The 26,892-nt window shown below is 41.5% G+C and overlaps 1 protein-coding gene across 2 annotated transcripts in view; it reads right to left on the bottom strand.

The window, feature by feature from the left end:
• LRRC66 (leucine rich repeat containing 66) overlaps nt 1-26,852 on the bottom strand; it is a 34,911-nt gene extending 8,059 nt beyond the window's left edge. The window contains exons 1-3 of one of the 2 annotated variants that reach the window (XM_062213836.1): nt 26,585-26,852; nt 23,797-24,297; nt 1,835-2,004 (exon numbers count right to left, since the gene is read on the bottom strand). In XM_062213836.1, the coding sequence (XP_062069820.1) occupies nt 1,835-2,004; nt 23,797-24,292 (666 nt within the window). In that variant the 5' untranslated portion in view covers nt 24,293-24,297; nt 26,585-26,852. Of the gene's footprint in view, nt 1-1,834; nt 2,005-23,796; nt 24,298-24,550; nt 24,649-26,584 lie in introns of those variants that run through there. The other variant, XM_062213838.1, reaches the window with a different exon arrangement.
• Between the last annotated feature and the right edge of the window lie 40 nt (nt 26,853-26,892).

The raw sequence follows: 26,892 nt of genomic DNA, 5'->3' as shown, positions 1-26,892 counted from the left end.
ATGGTTAAACAAAAGCTGGAGGGATTTATGAGCACTGGCTCTTCCCAGGCCAAGGCCGAGCGTGGGGGAGGGTTTGTGGTGAAAACAGAGATAAGAGAGCAGGAAGCAAAGGAGAGGGGCTCCAAATGAGACCACAGAGGCAGACAGGAGCCAGGAACTGGCTGTGAACTTCCAGAAGGGTTTTCACCAAGGAACGGCATCATCAGATTTGTATATTAAAAGAGTAGGGTAACTGTGGACACTCTAAATTTCTATATGTAATCTACTTTTACAAGGAGCTTACTAAATTCCATGTAATGTCCTGAGCACTTTGCATAGATGAAAACATTTCTCATAAAACTCAATGAGAAAGAGGGGCTGGCCCTGTGGCACAGTGGGTTAAAGCCGAGGCCTGCAGCACCAGCATCCCATACGGGTGCCGGTTCGAGTCCTGACTATTCATTCCTCTTCTGATCCAGCTCCCTGCTAATGCATCTGAGAAAGCAGCGGAGGATGGCCCAAGTCCTTGGGCCCCTGCACACATGTGGGAGACCTGGAAGAAGCTCCTGGCTTCTGGCTTCTAGCTCCTGGCTTTGGGTCAGCTCAGCTTTAGCTGTTGCGGCCATTTGGGGAGTAAACCAGCAGAAGGAAGACCTCCCTCCCTCTCTCTCTCTCTCTCTGTCTCAACCTCTCACTGTAACTCTATTTTTCAAATAAATAAATCTTAAAAAAAAAAAAAAACCTCTATGAGAAAGGAACCAAGTTTTCTCCATTTTCAGATAAGCAATTAAAATGTGGTGGGTCCACACTGGAGCATGTGGGATAAGTGTAAAACATGCATCAGAAGACAGTCTGAAATGTAAAGTATTTCATTAATATTTTCCATGCTGATTACATGTATAACAGGTATTTTAGTATCTTGGGCTAAATAATATATATCACCAAAATGAAATTCACCTGCTTAGTTTTAAACTTAGTTTCAAACTTTAAAACTTAGCTACTAGAATATTTAAAATTACCTGTGTGGCTCATGTATTTTCACTGAAGGTGTGGCCTGTATGCAGAATGTGGGATGGTAGAGTTATGGAGATGGGGACTCATGACTGCCCCCAAACCACTTTTCTGATGCCAGATTGGAGGCCCGTGGTGGGGGTCTTACAGGACCTCCTCAAGGGAAGGGACACACAGGAAAGTGATTGGGAGAGAAGGGGCGGCAGTTGGCCAGCCTAGGGCAGGGCTTCGGGGCTCCTTCCCATCCCAGCTGTCAGGACTTAGGGAGGTTATGCTAAGTGACAGGCAGGCACTCTGGCTCCACAGTGGGACAGGGTGCCCCCAGTTTGCGTATGGAGTTGAGAACCGTATGTGGCATGTGGTAGGTGCTATAGAAGCGTGAGCTATAGTCATTGCAGGCACCCATCGGCCTGCAAAGTCCCCTGCAGTCTTGCAGAGGGACTCCTCAGCATGGGCCAGCGTGGTACAAAGGATCTCCCCAAGTGGTCCAGCTTGCACAACAGCCCTGGGACCTCTGACTGATCTCACAGCTCAACGAGGTGGCTAAGATTTAATGTCTTGCTAACTGGTAAATGGAAACTTCGAGTCAGATTTAATTTGATTTAGAAAAAATAATGTTGAAAGTTCTTGCTACTGAGTATTATTTTTAAGTCCAATTCAGGTCCATTACTGTGGGCTTTGATTTTTGAGGGAAGAAAAGCTTTTCATAGGATCTTAAAATACATTTATAGTTTTTGATTAATAGCCACTCCAGCTGGATATGAAGGAACTCTGCAATGGACATATTCTTCTAATGTTGCCCATATATTTCATACTTGAAATATTACAAAAATCCTTTTAGAACCTGTAAGTTTTTGAGGTCCTTGAAGGCATCTGGGTGAATTTTGAATATCTTGTTGCTCTTTAAGTAGAGGTTTTCCAGTTGCAGGCAGTTATGGAAATCAGACAGCCCGATTTCCAATATCCCATTGAATGAAAGATCCAAACTCTGCAACGACTTCAGTCGCCATAACCCTGTGAAAAATTAAAAATGAAATTAAAATATAAACTAATTAAAATATAAACAGTTGTCTACTGCAGCATTGTTTGTAATGGTAGAACTAAAGACAACATTCATGGTTCTCCATTGGGAAACTGTTAAGTAGAGTTTATTACAACTGTGAAATACTAGGTCAGCCTGAAAGGAAAACAGTGTAGAGCAGCATGTGAGCTGACTGCGCAGGAAGGAAACAGTTAAGATGCAGAGCATAACATATTGGGCATTGCCTAAAATAGTCCCTAACAATATGGCGCCTGGCGGATGTTGGGGGGGGGGCGTGTTTGCGGCCCCTGCGGTTAAGTCACGCGAGATGGGACCACCGGCAGGGATAGGTCCGCTTTAGTTCCGGACACGTGGATAGCGCATGATCCCTATATGCCCCTGTGCGTGGTCCACCCATGCCTGCATGACCTTTTCGCTGATTGGCTCCCCTACTGCACATGTCTTTTATAAGCCTTATAAGCCTGGCCACTTCCTCAATAAAGTAGTTCCCGCTTCGACAGAACTCACGGGTGCTTGCTGTGGTGTGCTTGACCCTTCGACCTTACCTCTCCTGTTCACCTTGTCGGGGAGTGCTTGTACTGTCCCCTGCTGGTCAGGGGCCAGTCTCAGGCTTAAGACCCCAACACTGAGAGTCCAAGTCCAGACTTCTTAGGAAAAAAGCACTGTACTCAAACGTACGCATATGTTTTGAGTGAGCAGAACGAAGGGTCTGAAAGGAGATAACAAACTACTGGAAATAGTCATACTTAAGAGTGGGATTGGGGCTAGCACTGTGGCATGGTGGATGAAGCCACCGCCAGCGGTGCTGGCAACCCTATGGGCACTGGTACGAGTCCTGGCTGCTCCACTTCTGATCCAGCTCTTTGCTATGGCCTGGGAAAGCAGTGGAGGATGGGCCAAGTCCTTCTTGGGCCCCTGCACCCACATCAGAGACCTGGAGGGGGCTCCTAGCTCCTGATTGGTCAGCTCAGGCTGTTGCAGCCATTTGGGGAGCGGATGGAAGACATCTCTCTCTCTCTCTCTGCCTCTGCCTTTCAAATAAATAAACAAACAAAAAGTGCAATGGTTGAGGGAGGCAGGCAGGGATGTGGAAGAAAACTTTTTATGTGTGCTCTGGTTTGGATGTGGGTGGAGCATTCACGGGTTGGGGGCTTGGTTCCCAGGGTGGCGGTTCTGGGAGGTGATGTGGATCTTTGGAAGGTATGGCCCTGTGGGAGGGCCACAGATCAATTGCAGACATGCCCTCAAAGGGATTAAGGCATTTCTTGTGGGACACTTGTTAATTCTTCCAAGAGGATTGTTAGGAAAGCCTGAGCCTGGATCCAGGCCGTCTCTGGCTTCCTGTATCAAGACGTGATCAAGATCTGTTCCCCTGTGCTCCTGCCACTGCCACCTGCCAGGAAGTGATATAGCTGAGAGGGCCCTCACCAGAGCTGAACTGATGCAGGCTCCATGCCCTGGAACCTCCAGAACTGCCAGCTAAATTAACCTCTTTCATTCCTGAGTAGCTTGTCTCAGGTATTTCATTATGTAATGAAAAGCTGACCAACACAACACTCATTTAAATCTTTTCTTTTAATGAACATGTGCTACTTTTAAATTATAAACAGCAATTAAAGCTCTGTTCTAGATTAAATGATCTGCTAAGTAAATGATAAGTAAATAAATATTTGATTAAACTGTAGGTAAAAATGAATAATCTTGCTATGATAATAGAGGAAAAAGTTGTTTTGATGCTTTCTTACATGGATGATTCTTCCAGTTTTAAGAATTTTTTCCTTTGGCCGGTGCCGTGGCCCAACAGGCTAATCCTCCGCCTAGTGGCGCTGGCACACTGGGTTCTAGTCCCGGTCAGAGCGCCGGATTCTGTCCCGGTTGCCCCTCTTCCAGGCCAGCTCTCTGCTGTGGCCAGGGAGTGCAGTGGAGGATGGCCCAAGTGCTTGGGCCCTGCACCCCATGGGAGAGACCAGGAGAAGCACCTGGCTCCTGCCATCAGATGAGCGCGGTGCACCGGCCGCAGTGCGCCAGCCGCAGCGGCCATTGGAGGGTGAACCAATGGCAAAAGGAAGACCTTTCTCTCTGCCTCTTTCTCTCACTAGCCACTCTGCCTGTCAAAAAGTAAAAAAAAAAAAAAAAAAAGAATTTTTTTCCTTATTTTTGTGGCCATATCCTTTATTGTAATTTCTTATGTTTGATATTATGACTATTTTCTAGGCCTTATTGTATTTCTCAATGGTAATTAACTTATATCTAGGTTTTGTTTTCCAGCAAAATAATTGAATTAAGTTTTGGTCCCTGCTTTTGTATTCTACTTGATTCCACAGAGTAACCAGGAGGTCCATTTGGCACTGAAAATAAATAAATGTTGAGAGTGAGGTGCCAGTCACAGCATAATCCCAAATTTGATTTCCCATATGGGTCTCTCAAGGAAGTGCCTGCATATTTACATCATCTTCTGCTGTATTCTCGCATGTGGGCTATGTCTCTAACCAACTACTACAAAGAAGAACCCCAGTTGGTTCCATTCCAGAAGGGTTTATTCCTACTGTCTGCAACATACTTACTGTAAGACCGATTCTGCAAAGAGGTGATGATTCAATAGAAATTGCCACACTATTTATGTTGTCATATGGGCATTTAGTTGTATGGATTAAGCAAGAAACCATTAAGGTAATAATTCCATTGAAACATTAAGAGTAAGGCACTTGGTGCTGGGGACAAGTAACACACAGAATCCTCACCCTTACAAGAGTTTAGCTTAGTCAGTTGTAAGACATACCCAGAAGAAAAAGTCACTCATTATACAGGGCAGTTCATCATGTGCACCACCTCATAAAATTATCTGTTTTTTGCCTGCCTGCCTGTCAATAAGATGACCAAGTCTCTTCAGAGCAAAATCCATATCTTGGAACTCTTGCAATGCCTAGTATAATAAAATACGTTCAATATACCAGAGACCGCAGTGCTTGGTTGCACAGGGATTTCAAAATCATTGACCCCCCCAATTAAAAATTCAATACAGAAATCTGCATTTCTGGCTTATCCTGAAGTTCCAACTGACAGTCATGCTATTTGGTTGCAGCTGAATGCGGGCTGCCTGCTTTGGATAGGGGGCATTCATTTGTAGAAGAGTATTATTTCTTTGTACTCAGCTTTCTATCAAAAATAGGAAAACAAAGAATCAGCCAAGAATACTCCATGTTTTAAAAAATGAGAGAGAACCCATGCTGATAATCAGCTGGCATGAGTAAGAGATACTTCAATATTGGTTTAAATAGCCATTGCCCAAGCCTCTGTGTGCTACCCCCTGCCAACTCCCAAACCCTAATCCAGTAGTGTCCTGATGCAGCACCATAGCCAAGAGGTGTAAAACTTGGGGTCACAGGCTGAAGGCTAATTGTTAAATACCGTGAATATAACCCTTGGATGAAATATGTTTCTTTGTAGAGAATATTCCTGTGTGTTTTAATACGCAAACACATAGGGCTATGAGAGAAAACACAACAGAACCCATCAATGAAAGAAGCTATAGTTTTCTGAACATTTTCATGGTATCGGCCCGTCCCATACAGAGATATATAACCATGGTCCTAAAATATCTTAGTGCCTAATTGAATTGAATATGTACCCCAGGGGATCAGTCCAGGGAAAGATCATGCCTAGCTTTTAAGAGAGGGAAGGAATTATTTTTAAACTCTATTATGTTCTCATTAGCTCTAAGCACTTCACAAATATCTCTTTTTAATCTTCACAAAGCCCTTGGGGTTATCACCATTTTACAAATGAAAAAAAGAAAAAAAAACAACAACAACCTAGGCTCAACCAAGCTAAGAACTTATCCAACGTTGTGGTAGGTGGAATGGGGATCAAATCCCACCTCTCTCTCTTTTTTTTAAGATTTTATTTTATTTGAGGGTTACAGTTACAGTGAGAGGGAGAGACAGAGAAAGGCCTTCCTTCTGTTGGTTCACCCCCAAAATGGCCGCAATGGCCAGAGCTGTGCCGATCCAAAGCCAGGAGCCAGGCGCTTTTTCCTGGTCTCCCACGTGGGTGCAGGGGCCCAAGGACTTGGCCATCTTCTACTGCTTTCCAAAGCCACAGCAGAGAGCTGGACTGGAAGACCAGGACTAGAACTGGCACTCACATGGGATGCCGGTGCCGCAGGCAGAGGATTAACCCACTGTGCCACGGCACCGGCCCCACAAATCCCACATCACTTAACCCTTTAACCATCCCCATCTTTTTAATTTAAAAAGAAGAAGAAGAGGAAGAAGGAGGAGGAGGAGGAAGCAGGAGGAGGAGGAGGAGGAGGAGGAGGAGGAGGAGGAGGAGGAGGAAGAAGAAGAAGAAGAAGAAGAAGAAGAAGAAGAAGAAGAAGAAGAAGAAGAAGAAGAAGAAGAAGAAGACGACGACATGAGCTGGGCCTTGTGAGAGCGTGAATTTAGAAAGGGGAAAAGAAGGCTGAGAGGTTTTTCTAGGCACAAAGGATGGTCTGGGCCATGGGACACACAGTGCATTTGCCAAAGGTATTGGTGGTGGTTAGTTATCCTGCTTGTGTTAAGGAGGCAATTAGGGTTCTGGAAATAGATTTAAAGAGACCAAGTTTCACTGCATCTTTGTGATTTTTTTATGTGAATCAGGGAACGCCACTTAAGGTTTCTACGCCTCAGCTGTCTCCCTTAAAAGTGGTTTCCCACAATTGAGATCTGTCTTTGACTATTATGATCTTCAAGACTTCTGAGCCCAGTGCAAGCCACGTCCTAGCCTGAGTTTTTGTTCAGCAAATATTCACTCTCCTGTGGACAGAATACACTTCCCCGTCCCATTGAGCTGAGTCTGGCCATGTGGCTTGCTTTGGCCAATGGAATGTTAGCAGAGCTGGTGTGAGCCAAGATTCAAAGCATGCATATTTGATAGGACTTGGTCTCCTGGCTTCTGGCAGGGCCTTGGAAACAGCATGGTCTGGCTGGCCTTCCAGTCCATAGGAGGGACATGTGGTACAGACTTGTACCAAATGGGCAGCCTGAGGTTACAAAAGGTGCAGTCCGTTGCGGAGTAACAGCTAGCTGTGTAAGCACAGGGGTTCCACATGCTCTTGGCTCCCGAAACATTTTCCCTTCTTGCGGAATCAGTTGTTTGGTGAGAACAGCCTCAGGTGACTGTGTGTGGAATAGTGGGACTAAGTTTCGAAGGTGCTGATACATTATCCTGGGATGGGATGGAACGGCAAGGACAATGCTGGGATGAAGATGAAGAAACTGTGGACAGCCAGAGTCAGACGTGGTTTACCAGTTCTGGTCTACGGAAAACCCAGGGCAGACTCCACCCCGCCCTGGTGGAGAAGGGGTCAAGGTTTCCAGAGAAGAGCTCCTGATAAAGTGATCTGACCTGGGTGAAATCCAGGGATGAACTGCACACAGTATTCTGATCCCCACCCAGCCAATTCCAGTTGGAAGAAAGGCATGATCTGCCTGAGAAATCTGAGTGTGAGACACACATAAATCAGCTTGGTGCAGCTGAACTTGGGAGAAGCTGTTTTTGAGAGTAACAGTAAACAATGATCATTTATAACAATAATAAGGAAAATATTAATGTAGTTGACTAAAAATTTAAATTGAGTATATGTTAGGAGCACTATAAAAGGAACAAAGGTAAGGATGAGAGCAGATTTCTTGTTGGAGAACAGCAAATTGAAGATAGTGAAATGTTATTAAGAATTCTTTATTAAGTAGAAATGTTTTTCAAATGAAACACAAATAAAGACTTTTTTCACATACCTAAGATTTGAAAGAACTTATTAGCAGTAGACCCACACTAGGAAAAATGTTGAAGGCAACCTTCATTTGGAAGAAAAATGAAAACATATAGAAGTCCAGATCTACACAAAAGAACATGGAGTTCTAGAAAAGGTAACTGTGTAAGTTAATGCAAATAATTTTCTTATTATTCAAATCTCTTTAAAAAGGTAATCAAATGTTTAAAGAAAAAAATGTATTATGGAATTTATAACATATGTAAGGGTAAAATGTATGCTAATAGTTGCACAAAGTTCAGAAGAGGAAAAATGGAACAAAACTGTTTTAAGTTTCTTTCGTTACAGGCAAGCACTGTGATATCACATCACAATGGGCTGTGATATTAAGATATGTGTTAGAGATCCCAAAGCAACCACTCAAACAATAACAAAGAAGTATGGCTGTATCAACCTACAAAGGAGATAAGGTGGATTAATAAAAAAATAAAATAATTACTGCAAGAAAGAACAAAAATGAGGAAGAGAGGAACAAAGAGCAGAAATAACAAATGGAAGAAACTATTGAGATAGCAGATTTGACTGATGGCCTACAATCTCCCAGGTAAAAGGCAAGGATTTTCAGTTTGTGAAAAAAAGCAAGAGGCAACGATATAATGCCTAAAAAAGAACCATCAGGCATAAAATCACACTTAGGATAACAGTAAAAGGACAGCAAAAGGTAGCCTTTTAAACAAATGCTGTAACCATTGGATATCCATATGCAGAAGAAAAGAAAAAGGAAAAAGAAAACTTGGGCCCATACCTTATATACAAAAGTTAACTTAAACTAGACTAAAAGGAATACTTACAAACTACAACACTTCTAGAATAAAACACAAAATTTGTGAGACCTTGGGATAAGCAAAAGCTTTTAGGTATGAAAACAGAACATAATCAATAAAAGAAGTGAACAAATTAGACTTCATCAAAATAGAAAACATCTGTTACTCCGGCCGGCGCTATGGCGTAGTGGGCTAAGCCGCCACCTGAGGCGCTGGAATCCCATATGGGCACAAGTTCAAGTCCCAGCTCCAGCTCTCTGCTATGGCCTGGGAAAGCAGTAGAAGATGGCCCAAGTCCTTGGATCCCTGCACCTGTGTGGGAGACCTGGAAGAAGCTCCTGGCTCCTGGCTTCAGATAGGCTTAGCTCTGGCCGTTGTGGCCAGTTGGAGAGTAAACCAGTGGATGGAAGACCTCTCTCTCTCTCTCTTTACCTCTCTCTATAGTTCTACCTCTTAAATAAATAAATAAAATCTTTAAAAAAAATAAAAAATAAAACATCTGTTCCTCAAAAAATGCTGGAAAGAAAATAAAAAGACCAACCATAGAGAGGAAGAAAAACCAGCATATGTTTTTAAAAGTCTCAAAACTCAATAATAAGAAAATGAATAATTCAATTTTAAAATAAAGATTTGAAGACACTATGTCAAAGGAAATATAAGGAACACAAATAGTCAAATAAAAAGATGCTCAGCATTATTGGGTGTTAAAGAAATGCAAACTAAAACCACAATGAGACAGCACTAATCACCTATTAGATCAAATTAAAAAGACTAAGTACGGTGAGGATGTGGAGGAACCTTGAGGGAAATGTAAAATGTTACAACTACTTTGAAAAACAGCTTGGTGGCTTAAAAAATTTAAAAAGACAAAAATTAAAAAGAAAAAGTTAACTATAGAGTTCTTCCAGGCGTAAGGGAATACATTTACATACCATTTTTCATAGCAGCTTTATTTGTAAGAGCCCCAAACTGGAATCAACCAGAAGATTCATTAGCAGATAAACAGATAAAACAAATCAAATGGAATAATGAAATACAATGGAAGGGCCGGCGCTGTGGCATAGCGGGTAAAGCCGTTGCCTGCAGTGCCAGCATCCCATATGGGCGCCAGTTTGAGACCCGGCTGCACCACTTCTGATCCAGCTCTCTGCTATGGCCTGGGAAAGCAGTAGAAGATGGCCCAAGTCCTTGAGCCCCTGCACCTGCATGGGAGACCTGGAAGAAGCTCCTGGCTCCTGGCTTCAGATTGGTGCAGCTCTGGCTGTTGCAGCCAGTTGGGGAGTGAACCAGCAGATGAAAGACCTCTCTCTCTCCCTCTCCTTTTCTCTCTGTGTAACTCTGACTTTCAACTAAATAAATAAATCTTAAAAAAAAATACAGTGGAATAATATATAAACTAAACATCATGTACCCTAATGGATTAATCTCAAAACATGTAATGGATGAAAGAAGCCAGACAGCAGAGTATATGGGTTTACTTGTATAAACCCTAGGAAATGTGACAATCATAGTGACATAAAGCAAATCAGTGATGGCTTGGGTCTGAGGGGACAGTAAGGGGAAAAGGGAGGGGATTATAAAGGGGCATGAGGAAACCTGGGAGTGATGGATGCATTTGCTATTTTGCATGGTGATGGTTTCACAGATAAACATATAAAGCTTTATATTTTATACAGTTTATTATATGTCAATTATAACTTAATACTGTTGTTTTTTAAAATAAATAGAGCTCACTAGGCTAATCCTCCGCCTTGCGGCGCCGGCACACCGGGTTCTAGTCCCGGTCAGGGCACCGATCCTGTCCCGGTTGCCCCTCTTCCAGGCCAGCTCTCTGCTGTGGCCAGGGAGTGCAGTGGAGGATGGCCCAAGTCCTTGGGCCCTGCACCCCATGGGAGACCAGGAGAAGCACCTGGCTCCTGCCATCGGATCAGCGCGGTGCGCCGGCCACAGTGCGCCTACCGCGGCGGCCATTGGAGGGTGAACCAACGGCAAAAAAGGAACACCTTTCTCTCTGTCTCTCTCTCACTGTCCACTCTGCCTGTCAAAAAATTTTAAAAAAAAATTTAAAAAAATAAATAAATAAATAGAGAGTGACTACTAATGTTCATGGGGTTTATTTTTGGGGTGATAATCTAAAATTAGATGATAGTTGTAACACTTTGTGAATACACTAAATACACTGAATTGTACACTATTGAATTTGTATTGAATGCCATTGTAAAAAGAAGTAGAAATACGGAAAAAGATATACTATGCTAACATTAATTTTTAAAAAACTGAAGTGGCTATATTAATATAAAAATACATTTCAGAGCAAAGCACATTACCAGAGATAAAGATGATTATTTCAAAATGATCAGGAAGATGATTCATTAAGAGTACATAGTAGTCTTAAACATTTATGCATATAATAGAATTTCCAAATACCTCTGCCTCCAAAAGAGAAAAAAAAACCCTGGTAAAACTGCAGAGAGAAATAAACAATCCACAATTGCAGTAAAAAAAAAAAGAAATTGATACCCCTCTCTCAATAACTGATAGATGAGGCCGGCACCGTAGCTCAGTAGGTTAATCCTCCACCTGTGGCGCCAGCATCCCATATGGGCGCCAGTTCTATTCCAGCTGCCCCTCTTCCAATCCAGCTCTCTGCTGTGGCCTGGGAAAGCAGTGGAGGATGGCCCAAGTCCTTGGGCCCCTACACCCACATGGGAGACTGGGAAGAAGCACCTGGCTCCTGGCTTCAAATGGGCACAGCTCTGGCCATTGCGGCCATCTGGGGAGTAAACTAATGGAAGGAAGACCTTTCTCTCTGTCACTCCCTCTCACTGTCTGTAACTCTACCTCTCAAATAAATAAATAAATTTAAAAATCTAAGGAAAAATAACTGGTAGAACAAGTAAACAGAAAATTAACAAGGCAAAAGAAAACATGAATACTATCAACTAATATCAATAAAACATTTCACCCAACAGCAGTAAAATACATTCTTTTCAAATACACATAGGCACACAGGCTATACTTTGGGCCATGAAACAAGTAATAAATTTAAAACAATTCAAGACATACAAAATAGGTTATTGGACCAAGATGGCATTAAATTAGAAACCAGTAACAGAAACATCTCTGGGAAGCCTCTGAGTAAGTGGAAACTCATAACATACTCATGGAACAAAGAAGGAATCACAAGGGAAATACAACATTTTGACTTGAATGGAGATTGAAACACCACATATCATTACTTGTGGAATGCAGCTAAAGCAGATTTCTAGAGGGAAATTTATTGCAGTAAGTGCCTGTATTAGAAAGGAAAAGTCTCAAAAAAGTGACCTCAATTACTCCCTTAAGAAACTTTGAAGAGTGACTGAAAGTAAGCAGAATAAAGGAAATAACAAAGATCAGAGAAGACATAATTGAAATAAAAAATGGAAAAATAACAGAAAATCAATGAAATTGTGCCAGTGCTTTGAGATGAACAAAAAAGGCAATTTTTAAAAATATAGCCATGCTGATCAGATAGCAGTAATGAGACAAATGGCATCACTACAGAGTCTACAGATACTTAAATTATAATGGAATATCATGAATGAATTAACATAAATAAATCTGATAGTTTAGATGAAATAGTCAAATTTCTTGAAAGATACAAACTACCAATACTTGGCTCAAAATGTAATCAATATTCTGAATACCCCAGCAACCAGTTAAAAAATTAAACTTATAGTTAACTTCTCATAAAGAAAATTCCAGGTTTAGATGGCTTCACTGGAGAATTCTACCAAACATATATGGAAGAAATAAAACCAGTTATAAACATACCCTTCCAGAAAACTGAAGAGGAAGGAATATATTCCAATTCATTTTATGAGAGCTGCATTGCTCTGATACCAAAGCCAATTACTGATATTACAAGAAAATAACCCAATAGTCTTCATAACCATAAATGCAAAATACCAACAAAGTTGAAGACAATTGAATTTGACAGTGTATGAAAAAGATAATCCATAATGACTAAGGATTGGAATTTTTGTTATTAATATTAGAAATTTTATGTAATTCTTCATTTTAACAGATTGAAAAGAAAAACCATCTGACAAAATCCAACATCTGTACCTGATAACACTTTCATCAAAACCAGGAAGAGAGAGAACTTCTCCAACCCAACTCGGAGCTTCTATGAAAAGCCTGTAACTAACATCACAGTGACGGAGAGACAGATCCCCACGTCTAAAATCAGGAACAAGTCTCCTTCAGTGCTCCTACTCAGCCCTGTACTGGAGTCCTAGTCAGTGCGACAACGTGAGAAAAAGGCACCCAGAACAGAGCAAAGAAGTCAACTGCCCCTATGTACAGGAGCCACAATCATTTTCATAGATAATCTTGCAGAATTTTAAAACCTGATGGAAACTAAGAAGTAAGTCTGGCAAGGTTTCAGGATAAAAGTTGTCAGCTGTAGTTTTATATACCAGGAATGCAAAATCTGAAATTGGGATTTTAAAAGTAATTTCATTTGAAACAACATCAAAAACATAAAACGCACAGGGGTAAGTCTGACAAAATCTGTGTGATACACGTTTACTGAGAAGTCCAAGATGTTGCTGAGAGAAATTAGAGATCTAAATAAGGGAAGAGAGAGCCTGTGTTCAAAGATCAGAACTAGCAGCTGCAATGAGGCTGATTCTAGTCAAACTGACTTATAGGTCCAACACAATCCAAATAAAAAACAATCCCTGAAGGACTTTCTGTAGAAATTGACCAGCTAACTCTAAAATTCATATGGAAATGAAAACAACCTAGAAGAGTTAAAATAACCTTGAAAAAGAACAAAGTTGGAAGATTTACACACCTGGCTTCAAAACTGACTACAAATGAACAGAAATCAGGATACTATAGGAGCTGGCACTGTGGCCTAGGGGGTAAAGCCACTGCCTGCAGTGCCAGCACCCCAAATGGGTGTGGGTTCAAGTCCCAGCTGCTCTACTTCTGATCCAGCTCCCTGCTAATGCCATTTGGGGAGTGTACCAGCAAATGGAAGTTCTCTCTCTCTCTCTCTCTCTCTAACTCTACCTTTCAAATAAATAAATCTAAAAAAAAAAAAAAAAAAAAAAAAAAAAAAAAAAAAGACACTCTAGTATTGGAATCAATGCAGATACAGAACTCATTAGGAAAGAATAGAGTTCAGAAATAGTCCCTCCCATACTGGTTTTTAACAAAAGTGAAAAAAAGCTATTCAGTGATGAAAAGATAGTCTTTTTCATAAATGGACCTGGAAAAATTGCCTACCTGTCAACCTTCTATGTGTTACTTGCACTACATACAAAAATGAACTCGTGGGGCCGGCACTGTGGCATAGCAGATAAGCCGCCTGCAATGCCAGCATCCCATATGGATGCTAGTTCAAGTCCTGGCTGCTCCACTTCCCATCCAGCTCTCTGCTAATGTGCCTGGGAAAGCAGTAGAAGGTGGCCCAAGTGCTTGGGAGACCCTCATGGGAGACCCAGAAGAAGCTCCGGGTTCCTGGCTTTGGATTGGCCCAGCTCCCACCATTGTGGCCATTTAGGGAGTGAACTAGCAAATAGAAGACCTCTCTCTGTCTCTGTCTCTGTCTCTGCCTCTGTGACTCCGCCTTTCAAATAAATTAATAAATCTCTTTTAAAAAAATGAACTCATAACTGATCATAAACTTATATGTAAAACCTCAACTTATAAAACGTCTATAGAGAAAACACAGTAAAATCTTTCTTTGGATTAAGCCAATATTTTTTATAAAAGACACCAAAATACAATCTATAAAATAGCAAGTTGATGAATTAGACTTCATAAAATTTTAAGACTTCTGATCTTTGAAAGACAGTGTTAAAATAATAAATACTAAAACTGAAGACCAGGAGAAAATATTTAGAAGCCAATATGTAAAGAACTTTCAAATCTCAATAGTTTTTAAAGCTTTTATATGAGCCAAGGACTTGTAAACATCATCAAAGATAGACAAATGGCAAACAGGCACACAGAGAGATGCTCAGTACCAGTATTTAGGGACCCCTCAATCACACAGTGATCTATACCACTGTGCACTGATTAGCATGACTATCATGAAAAATTTAACCACACTTGGTATGGGTGAGGATGTAGAACTGAAATTTTCAGAAAATACTAACGGGAATTTAAAATGGCGCAACCACTGTGCAAAACAATTTTGCAATTTCTCAAAAAGTTAATATATATGCTCAACATATGACACAGTCATTCTAATTCTAGGTTAATTGCCCAGTTAAAATGGAAGCATATGCTGCCACAAAGACTTTATTATTTTTAAAATGTCAACGGGAACGGAGGTGATGATTATTCCTGCATCTCTGCTGTCAGATTTGTGTCTTCTTTCACCAAGGGGGCAGACCGAGTCTGCTTTAATTTTTATTATTTCTTCTTGCTTTTGGCTTCCAGTGCTCTTTTTTCTCTAATTTCCTAGGGTGGAAACTTAGGCTTCTGATTTTAGATCTTTCTTCTTTTTTAGTATGTGCAATTTAATGCTGTAAATTTCCTTCTGAGCACTGTTTTTATTGTCTCCCACAACTTTTAATAAGCTGCATTTTTGTTCTCAGTTGGCCCAACATATTTTTAATTGCTCTTGAGACTTTGACCCATGTGTTATTCAGCAATATGTTTTAAGTTTCCAGAGATTTGAGAGTTTCCCAGTTCTCTGTTACTGATTTCTAGTTTAATTCCACTGTAACCTGAGAACTTACATTTTCTGATTTCTATTTTTCCAAATATGTTAAAATGTGCTTTACTGCTCAGAATATGGTCTATCTTGGTAAATGTTCCATATGAGCTTGGGAACAGTATGTATAATGGTATATCAAAAAGTCTGGTGAAATGGAATTAAAAAGTAAGTTTATTTTGGTGCTAATTTTTCTTTGAAATCCATGCCTGGTTCTTTAAATTTGCAATTCCCATGAACATTTCTAAGATCTCTTAGATTCTACTGTTGTTGGGTGGAGTATTCTGTACGTGTGAATTGGATTAAGTTTGCTGTGTTAGTGCTATTTAAATCAATCCCATCCTTAGTGATCATTTGCCTGACAGGAAGGCTTTAAAGACTCTAGATGCAGAGTGGACTTGCCCATTTCTTCAGTGAGTCCTATCCGTTTTTTTCTCCTAACATATTCTGATGCCCTATTAGGTGCATTTATGTTTAGGATTATTATGTCTTCTTCAGTAACTGGCAGTCCTATTGTTGGGCAGTGATTTATTTACACCTGATCATTTTCCTTGTTCTGATAACAGGTTTGTCTGAAATTAATATAACTATTCCACCTTTCTTTTCACTAGTATATATTTAATGGTTTGTCTTTCTCCATCCCTTTCGCTAATGGCTTTATTTCTAGTAGACAGGAAAAAAAAAAAAGACTAAATGTCCTTCAACAGATTAGTAAATATTCACACAATGGAATTCTTTTTTTTTTAATTTCATAAATGTGAATTTACAAAGTGCAACTTTTGTATTGTTGTGGCTTCCCCCCCACCCCAACACACAATGGAATTCTACTCAGCAATAAAAAGGAACAAACTTTTTGTATTTTTGACAATTTGGAAGAATGTTAAAATAATAACTATGCCAAAGGAAAGGAACTCAACCAAAAATAAATGCATATATAGATTCTCCTTAACTTATGATGGGGTTGCATTCCAATTAACCCATCATAAGTTGAAAATATCATTAAGTCAAAAGTATATTTAGTACACCTGACCCACTGAGCATCTTAGCTTAGCACGAGTGTGCTGTAGAGGATCAATTGTTTCCTGTGGCGATTAACAGTCATCACTGACCCACTCACCATAGCAAGAATCTGACCATGTATCACTAGCCCAGCAAAGCTCAAACCACAAAATTCAAAGTACAATTTCCGCTAAATGTGGCTCACTTTCACACCACTGAAACGTTGGAAAGATGTTAATCATAAGCCGAGGGCTGGGCTGTCTGTATTGTTTGGTTCCATTTATATGTTGTAGGATACAAATGAATCTGTAGTGACAGAAAAGAGATCAGCAGTTACCTGGATTCTGAGAGGGCATGGGTGGGAAAGACAGATTACCAGGATTACCGAGAGGCATGAAGAAACTTTGATGGTGATGGGCAATTCACGACCTCGAGAAGAGTGGTGATGGCTTCAAAGATCAGTGTGTGTCAGTCAGAGGACAGATCAGAGGGCTCAGAGAGAAAGAGCAGGGACCCCCAACATCATACACAAACAGGAATAGTGATACAGAACAGCTGATGTATGTTCTGGACTTCATATAAACTCAGAATGAACATTTGTCCTGTACCTTAAATCAAAGAAGTGACTGTTAGAAACGGGGACAGGATACAGAATCAGAGACTCAGGATGATTAAATAGCACTAAAGGGGAACTAATGTTTTCCAAGCACCAGTTATGGACCAGCACTATGGGGGCTGGTTTCCATATATCATCATTATATCTATTACAGTCTGAGTACACGCTGTCCCTTGCCCTTACATTAACCCTGGGTATGTAATTATCCCCAGCTAAAGATAATGACCAATAGGCTGTTTATGGGTTAGATGACTAGTGTAAGGTCAACAATGAGTAGAGTAATACAAGAGACCAAAAAGAAACATAAAAATAAGTAAGGGGGCCAACGCTGTGGCATCGCATAAGAGCACCAGTTCAAGGCCTGGCTGCTCCCCTTCTGATCCAGCTCTCTGCTATGGCCTGGGAAAGCAGTGGAAGATGGCCCAAGTCCTTGGGCCCCTGTACCCGCGTGGGAGACCTGGAAGAAGCTCCTGGCTCCTGGCTTCGGATCAGCACAGCTCTGGCCATAGCTGTCATTTGGGGAGTGAACCAGTAGATGGAATCTCTCTCTCTCTCTCTCTGGCTCTACCTCTCTCTGTAACTCTTTCAAATAAATAAAATAAATCTTTTTTTTTAAAGTAAATAAGGATGGGACCAGAACACACCTAAGCATGGGGCGGGGTGGGGGGTCCTGAATGCAGAGTTGTGAGGGAATCCTCTTCCTTGTCTCCCCTCATAATACCAAGCAGAGGTCCCCCAGAAGGCAAACTTCCTCTGAAGATGGGAATTAAGACTATGAAGTTCATAGTCTCCTAAGTGACAATTTTTCTTCTACCTCCAATTTTAGAAAATTAAGATCCATTTTTCTGCAGGAACTAAGGGTGCAGTCTTTACAAATGAACTCATTTGTGTAGGGTTTCTTAAGATGGAATTGGGAAATTTGAGTAAACTCTTCCATGACACTTGACTGTGTTTCTCAATGGGGGAAAAGTCTGTTTTGTTTTTCTTTTTTAAAAAAATGTGGCTGAGTGAGTCAGCATTCAGGGGCATTCATGAGTGTGACTGTGAGGTACATTAATGGCTAAAACTTGGGTGTCAGAAGGTAGATTCTACGTTTCAAGAGGTGAGTTGAGGGTTGGGAGGAAACCACGGAGGAACTTGTGTGGAAACGGACTAACTTATTGAACAGCTCTCTGGTGGTTTCATAGGCCACAGCAGGCACCATGTGGTTAGCCTTTGCACTCAAGTGACCAGAGGCAGTTTTATTATTTCCAAGAAATGACCTCAGTGTCTGCTGGAAAGCAAGCCACAGCACCAAATGCCATTGCCTGCACTGCCGGCATCCCACATGGGCGCTGGTTTGAGTCCTGGCCACTCCACTTCCCATCCAGCTCCCTGCTAATGCACCTGGGAAAGCAGCGGATGATGGCCCAAGTCCTTGAGCTACCGCACCCACATGGGAGACCCAGATGAAGCTCCTGGCTCCTGGCTTCAGCCTGGCCAGCCCCAGTCATGCAGTCATTTGGGGAGTGAATGAGTAGAAGGAAGATCTCTCTCTGTCTCCTCTTCCCTCTCTCTATAAATTTGCTTTCAAATAAATAACTAAATCTTTAGAAAAAAAAGAAAACAGGCCACAGAGGGGATGTCTGGGCTTTACACTACTAAATATTCTTTCTGGACTATGAACTTCTCCAATTCTCTCCCATAAAACAGTCATATCCAGGGGTTATGCTCCTAGTCCAAAGATGATTAAGAATTAGAACAGAGTCTACAATTGTTCTGGATATGTTAGTCATAAGGTCAGCTCTTATTGTGGTCCAATACAGATGAGCCAGATTCCTTGGCTTAATGTCCTACATACTTTTATTTTCTTTTTTAAAGATTTTTTTCTTTGAGAGGCAGAGTTAGGGAGAAGGGGAGGGGGAGGGGAAGGGAGAGAGGGAGTGGGAGCTGAAGGGGGAGGGGAAGGAGGAGGGGGAGGGGGAGAGAGGGAAAGAGAGATGGCTGCAACAGCTAGAGCTGGGCCAATTTGAAGCCAGGGGCCAAGAGCTTCTTCCGGGTCTCCCATGTGGGTGCAAGCACTTGAGCCATCTATCACTGTTTTCCCAGGCCATTAGCACAGAGCTGGATCGGAAGTGGAGTAGCTAGGACTTGAACTGGCACCCATTTGGGATGCCAGCAATGCAGGCAGAGGCTTAACCCACTACACCACAGCACCGGCTCCATATTTTGTTTCCTTAAAACCTGTACTGGTTGGGGAAATTCTGATTATTAGTATGGTGTTCCCACAATCCACTGGCAAGCAGGATGAAATCTTTAATTCACAATGTATAAAAGAATACAACATACCTTTGCTTTTATAATGCACTGGTTATAGTTTTTTTTTTAAAAAAAATCTATCAGTTTCAAATTTCAGATATTACATCATTGCACCTAAAGACATTTGTGTCTTGGGTTCTGGAGCTTAGTGGGTTAATGTGAGCTGCTGGCACCTTGTCTGTCAAGCTAACTGGATTCCCATTAAGGCTCTGGTCTTGATACATTTCTAGTCAGTCTCTGGGCCCTCTGATAATACTGCTTGATGAAGAGGGGACAGTTTAACCAGAGACTGACTGATCTCATGTTGAAAAAATACCAAAAATTTTTTTTCAAGGGCTGGCATTGTGCCATAGCGGGTAAAGCCACTGCCTGTGATCTCTCTCCATCTGTCCCCTTCTCTCTCTGTAACTCTGCCTTTGAAGTAAGTAAAAATAAATCTTTTGAAAAAGTTATTTTTCAGTTATTAACACTATACTCTAAAAGTATGGGAGGGGGGCCGGCACTGTGGCATAGAGAGTAAAGCCACTGCCTGCAGTGCCAGAAACCCATTTGGGCGCCGGTTCTGGTCCCAGCTGCTCCACTTTTGATCCAGCTCTCTGCTGTGGTCTGGGAAAGCAGTAGAAGATGGCCCAAGTCCTTGGCACCCACGTGGGAGACCCAGAAGAAGTTCCTGGCTCCTGGCTTCAGACCAGTGCAGCTCCAGCCATTGTGGCCAACTGGGGAGTGAACCAGCAGATGGAAGACCTCTCTCTATCTCTCCCTCTCTCTCTCTCCCTCTCTCTCTGTCTCTCTGCCTTTCCTTTTCTCTCCACGTAACTCTGACTTTCAAATAAATAAATAAATAAATAATAAAAAATAAAAGTATGGGAGGAAAGCAGGACAATTATTAAGGTTGAGTTCACGGCTGGTTTGTTTTGTAAACTGTGTTGGCAGCACCTCCCCGGGTGCTTTTTCAATGCAAAGCTGTTGATGCCATCACAGCTGACTCTGAGGACAAAGACTAGCTGACATGGGGTTGGTCTGTGTGATATTTCACCTTTACAAAAGTGGGATTTCCCGAATGTGCTATAGACAGTCACCCCTTACAAACACGTGGGACACTCATCTAAAATCATACCAATGAGTGCTAGCCCAGATTTCTTGGCTGGTTTGGTTCTCACTGATTATGATCTAGATGAGTGCCAGCACCTATACCCAGACACACATGATTTTCTGCTCATGAGTTACCGCATTGACTGCAATCGCTGTTTAACATTTTAAAAGCTAACTGTAGAGTTTGACAAAAACAAAGTAATTAGCTGTTTTGAAGAATGGTTTTTCTCAATTTACGCCAAGCAAGTTATCAAAACTAATATTTGTAAAATAGGAGTTTACAGAGTACTTTTCACACATTCTGATGGCCACACTCATTACACCAAACACTGTCATATTCTTGAGATACATTTCCATTTAGTTCTCACAATTAAGTAGATCTTGTAGTACCCAGACGTAAAGGAATCCAAGGGCAAAAAGGCCAGAAATAAAGTGGTACCCCAGGCAGCACCTCTCTCCCACCAATTATTTCCACCCAAAAAAGGATTTCAAAGACAGACATAGTCATGCTCAGAAAATCATAAAATGGGAAGGGATGACCAAGGGGACTTGACCTGGCAAAAACTGACAGCCTCCGATGATTCCAGGGAAATAATTCATGTGACAAAATGCCATGGGTAAAAGACTCCAAATTATATCCAATTAGACTCATGGTTTACATTGGACATCCATCATTTATCTATCTCTTTCCTCTCACTATGGTTTCATTTGCTAGAATCCAGATAGAATTTCAGTTACAAGATTTGCTCATTTCACTTTTTTCCTTTGCAAATTTAATATCATTTCCTGATATTTTGAGAGGCATAAGTTTAACTTGAAACAGGAAGTGGGCCTGTATCTGCTTTTATGGGGCTGTTTGGTCTGTAAGTACATTGTATGAACCCTGACTCCAGTGAGCTCTGGGGAATTAATCAGCCAGTACTTCTCTTACTCTTCTGGTGGAATAATAGTTTGACATCTGCATCTTTTACTTCCTCTTCTCCTTCCCTTTCTCCCCATAGGGCAGAAGTAGGCTGTGTGTTCACTGTCCCAGAGACAGCACAGGGCAACATGGAAGGCAGAGGAGCCTACAATTCTGCAAGTTCAACCTCTGGAAGAAAGGAATTACACACACACACACCCATACACATGCACAGACACACACAAACACACACACACAGACGCTGCCCCTGGTGCCTTGTCAGGGTGTAACGTACGAGAGCTTGGTACAAATGTGGGAAAAGGCAGAGGAAAGCTGGTGAAAGACTGCTGTTAAGTACCCTACAAAGCAGCCCCTTAAGAGGGACCAGAATCAGAAAGTAGTTACGTCGTTACAGACTACAGGTGCTTATTTGTCTAGTACCCTTGACTTTGTGGAGTGAGACTCACGTCTACCTTACTAGTTAGAACATGTTATGTCATATAGATATATACACTGATACTGATATTCATAAAAAGAAATGGCTTAAATGTTGTTTGATTTCACTATGAGATATATATATATATGAAAACTCCTCAATCATTTAACATATTTATGAGATTGCCTAATTATATAAATATTTACAAAATATTCTGTGATATGAAAATACAAACTATGAATTATGGACAATATGATCTAATTTGGAAGAAAAATGTACATATAGGCTAGAGAATAAATCTGAAGTATATATACTGCATGAATAGCTTTAATTTGTTCCTTTGAATTTTTCTTCAGTTCCTGAATGTTCTATAAGTAACACGCATTCCTTTTGTAATAAGAACAGTAGAAAATAACATTTGCACTCACAGAACAAAATGCAATCAACTTACACTTTACACTGCAACTATTACACAGAACTTTTAAGGAAAAGGTCAGGGAGAGAAGACTTGCCCCTTTCTCTCACAGTTCTGCCTACACGGGGACTGCAACAGTCATTTCTTTACCTGCTCAGCTATTCTCAACAACATGATGCTTCAGGGCAGAAGCCCGAGAAAGAGTAAAAATCAAAGTAAAAATGTAAAGAACTGGTAAATAAAATAAACTAAGTGTATTACCTGGGATAAAGAAAGAAGACACTATCCAAATGCTTTTTTTTTTTTTTTTTTGGTAAGCATAGTGTCTTATATAAAGTAGGTGGTTAGCAAATAGTGAACAAGAGTAAAAACAAACAAGGAAAAGAAATTATCTAGTGCTCTGGAATATAAAAAGGGCAAAGCAAATTTGCCTTGTGAACTTGAAACATTTTCAAAATAACACTTGGTATATTAGTAAAGAAATGCTAATATGTAGACCTGAATATCAGATAAGAATTTATTGTAATAGTAGGACATGGTGGGTATCCTGTTAGAAGCTAGGATAAGCAATTCTGATTTTGATTTGATCATAAGAAAAAGTTTGCATACTTAATATATATAAAATTAACCTACTTCTGACCTACAGTTGGAAGACAACTAGATAAGTAGAGACAAAAAGCATTCTACAATGGTCAAAATTATAAATATGACAACATATTTAATTTGAATTGTTACATATTAAAAGTATCTGAGGGGCCGGCACTGTGGCACAGTAGGTTAATCCTCCGCCTGCGGCACTGGCATACCATATAGATGCCGGTTCTAGTCCTGGCTGCTCCGCTTCTGATCCAGCTCTCTGCTACGGCCTGGGAAAGCAGTAGAAGATGGCCCAAGTGCCTGAGCCCCTGCACCTGTGTGGGAGACCTGGCTTCGGATCGGCACAGTTCCGGCTGTTGTGGCCATTTGGGGGGTGAACCAATGGAAGGAAGACCTTTCTCTGTCTCTCCCTCCCACTGTCTGTAACTCTACCTCTCAAATAAATAAATAAAAGTATCTGAAACAGTTATTTCTCAGTGCTTTTCTATATCAACAAATATATAATTTTGTAGATATTGTTATTTAGCACTTAAATATTTCCTAATGTCTCTTGAAAAATCTATATAACATTGATGGAAGTTATGGGAGATTAAATTTCATTGACTGTGAGTTCTGTGTGTAATAACTTCCAATTCTGCTAAGAAACTGATTTTTGTGCTGAGCAAATTGCTTCCCTTTCAGTTCTTTCCGTGAAACTGAAGAAATAATATGGAATTCTTATTGACATAGAATTCCACATGCTCACTGTCTCTCTGTCTACTGCATCTTTTTTTTTTTTTTTTTTTTTTTTTTTTTAAGAAGCAGAGAAAGAGAGCAAGCGAGCTAGCAAGCACATACTCTCCTCTGCGGACTCTCTCTCCGAAATCCCACAACAGCCAAATTGAGCCAGGCCAAAGCCAGAAGCCCAGGACCTACTCTGGATCTCCTACATGGGTGGAAAGGACCCAAGGACTTGAACCATCACCGCTGCCTCCCGGGGTGCACATTAGCAGGAAACCAGAGCTGGGACCAGGACTTGAACCCAGGCACCCTGATATGGGATGTGGGTGGCCCAGCTGGTGCCCTAACTGCCAGGCCCAAGACCTACTCAACTTCAGCTTTTAAAGCTGTACTTACCCGTGGGAGTGTTGCTGAGCTGATTTCTTTGGAGAATGAGCACCTTTAGAAGTAGAAGTCCAGTTCTGAAGCCGCTTCCGTGGTGTTTCACCCCAGAGGACCTGGGGCTGGGCAGACCCCACGAGATGGAGCGGATGGCATTGCTGCTGAGGTTTAGTATTTCCAGGGCGGGGGCACACCTGAGGGGGCTTAAGGCTGTCTTCGAGAGGAGACTGTTACTGAGGTCCAGGTGTTTTATCTCCCATTCTTCTTTCCTCCTGTGACACTGTAAGAGAACTCTGAAGAAATTGAAGCTGACGTCCACTGCAGCCGCTGTCTGTGATCCCTCAGCAGGCAGGTGATGGTTTCCAGCAAAGGAGCAATTTGTCTGAAGATATTCATTCCACTGGCACTCAGAACTGAAAAAACCACTGCTCTTCCTGGATGGCTCTGTCTCTGTTCCAGCAACCCCAAGACCTAGAACTATGACTATCGCTCTGAAATAGAGGCTTTTCATAATGCCTGGAAATAGGAAAATGAATAGACTTACTCAGAATAACTTATGTAAAAACTAACAGCAAAGAATCAGAAAATTGAATTTTCAACTGATTTGGGAAAGTTGTCTTGATTGCTGATTTAAGTGAATGATTTCTTAGAAACTGGGATATTATAATCCAGCTACCCAGTTATACTATAAAATTTTATTTACGTTGCACTTTAAGCAAAGTCCTTCCCCCCGCATTTTTTAGAAAACTCATTCTCACTTAGGTCTCACCTCCGCACCTGCCTTTCCTGCATCCATTCGCCGTGCCGTGTGCCTCTGAGTGTCTGAAACCTCACAGGGATCATGGAGATGTGTGCCTCTGCCGGTCATTAGTGCTGAGCAAAGTCTGTTACGCTTATCTACAACACTGTAATCAGTCATGTGCTTTATTGTGCGATGGCATGTGTTTGCACTACACTGTGAACCTCCTGTAACTGTCTGAGTGGAAAGTTCAACTCATAAGAGGGGCTTGGTTTTTTTTTTTTTTTAATGACTAGAAGGACTACAAACTTTGGCTCTGTGGCTTTTGTGACTTTTCCAATCATTTAAATATATACAGCATAAGTAAAAGGCTAAAAATGAGGCTCTGTCTCAGAACCAGGAAGATGTCATAACGATACAAACACCAAGTCTCTTTTTCACCAAAAATTCTGGGAAGCAACTGTGAATTTTAAAACAACTATATGCGAATAACAATGGAAGAATGCACACACAGGGCAGATTTAAAAGCACATGGATAATGTCTCTGATCTAAATTTCATTCCAAACCAGAATGTGTAGAATCATCACATTATTCTAATGTACAGTCGTCCCTTCCTCTCTGTTCTAATGGCCCTGCCGTAGTTTTCATCGCTGTCGTCTGATGCTAGGATGGCTTCACTGATCCTTATGCCTCTGCCTCCTGCCTCTCCTTCTTCTTGACCCATCGAGGTGATTCCAAAGAATTATTTCCTCTAATACTCCTAGCTTCAGAATCCTCCAGGGGCTCCTTATTACCACCAGTCCCAGTCCCCAAGGGCGATGAGGGTGGCACTCAAAGCCATGTGTTATCTAGCCAGCTTCATGAACCAGTGAGATAAGATGTGGCTTTGAGCACAAAACAAAACCAAAAAACCCAGTATCTGTATTTTTAATGCTAAAATTTGATTGTAGTTCACGGCCAATTCCAAGTTCAATGTGTTGTTTACTCTCCTCAGCTCACCTTGTAGATACCCCTCCAGACTCACCTCAGATCCTGGCACCCGAGACCCCTTTTCCTGCTTTAGCCTCCATTTTGTGTCTTGGTTTTCAGAACTCTTTTAGTAAAGAATAAATGAGCGCATGAACGTTAGTGACATTCAGTTTGAATGTGAATACTATATCATGCACGGTGAGCACCTTGCTTTTTGTCCATTCTTTAATTCCCCCAAAGAAGACAAGGACCAGGATATATAAACTCCCATGTTTTATATTTTAATAGTCTGCAGGCTGTCATGAGTAACATTTACAGTGTAAGCTTTAAACTTGTTTCTGACAAGGTCAGTTCTCCCGTATTTTGAAGGGCATCTAAATTCAGGCACACACGGCCATGAACTGCAAAAGGTGCCCTACGGCGTGGAAGTTACCGGCTTTTGTAGTGTGCTCCTTACACTGTGCCAGAAATTGAATTAATTTGCCCAGTGAGAAAGATGTTTGTTTCTACACAGCTGGAATCACTTGATATGCAGTTGTACACCAAGCCAATGTAACACCAGCAACAAAACGACAGTGTTCAGGTAACTGGAAACTAGTTTCTCTTAGAGAGACAGAAGTGAGTGATTTTAGAACTTATGCCCTGGTTCTCTTTAAGCTGAAGCAATTCATATAGTAACTAATAGATCTGAGTTCAAAACAGCTGGCTAAGGGTAATCTGACACCTTACAGTGAATGGTCTCCATTGCAAAGAAAAGTGATTCACATTATACACAGATTTATATATCCTAATCAAGAAACCACGGGGAACTCCAGAAAAAGTTCCCAAGGAAACTGGAAATAATTAAGTAAATGTAAATCCCCAAATGGACATATTCAAACTCAAGTTCCAGTATGATGAAGCATGGGGTTGTTTGTCTGTCTTAGAGAGGGAGGAAGAAGGAAACAGAAAAAAAGCAGAAAGGAAATAGAGTTTATTCTTACATAAAACAAAAGGGAAATTGGCAACTCAGAAGGAAAAAAGCCACAGAGGCGGTTTTTGGTGTTGACAAAATGTGTAAAGAACACAGCAATCACACTGCATCTGAGGCGTACCTTACATCTGTTGGTCCCAGCAGCTGGGTCTGGATCCCAATCGATCGAGCCTGGTGGGGATTTCAGACCTGCGCCTCCGTGGCTCCACCCAGCCTGCCTTCGCCCCGCCCTGTGGCACGCCTTCACCCTTTCACCTCCGGACGCTGGACCCTGGTGCCCATTCCCTGGCGATGCGGGCGAGGGGCATTCCACAGTGCCCAGAGAGGAGTCCCAGCACACTGGGGATGCACAAGTTCTAGGATTCCAGAGAGCTCAGGCAAACACTCACGGGGTCCCGTTCTTGAGCCATATTCAAATTCACCGTGTTC

Source organism: Lepus europaeus, chromosome 16 (assembly GCF_033115175.1).
Source record: "Lepus europaeus isolate LE1 chromosome 16, mLepTim1.pri, whole genome shotgun sequence".
NCBI lineage: Eukaryota > Metazoa > Chordata > Mammalia > Lagomorpha > Leporidae > Lepus > Lepus europaeus.
The sequence above is the reverse complement of the archived record's forward strand: the minus strand, read 5'-3'. Positions and strand labels throughout refer to the sequence as shown.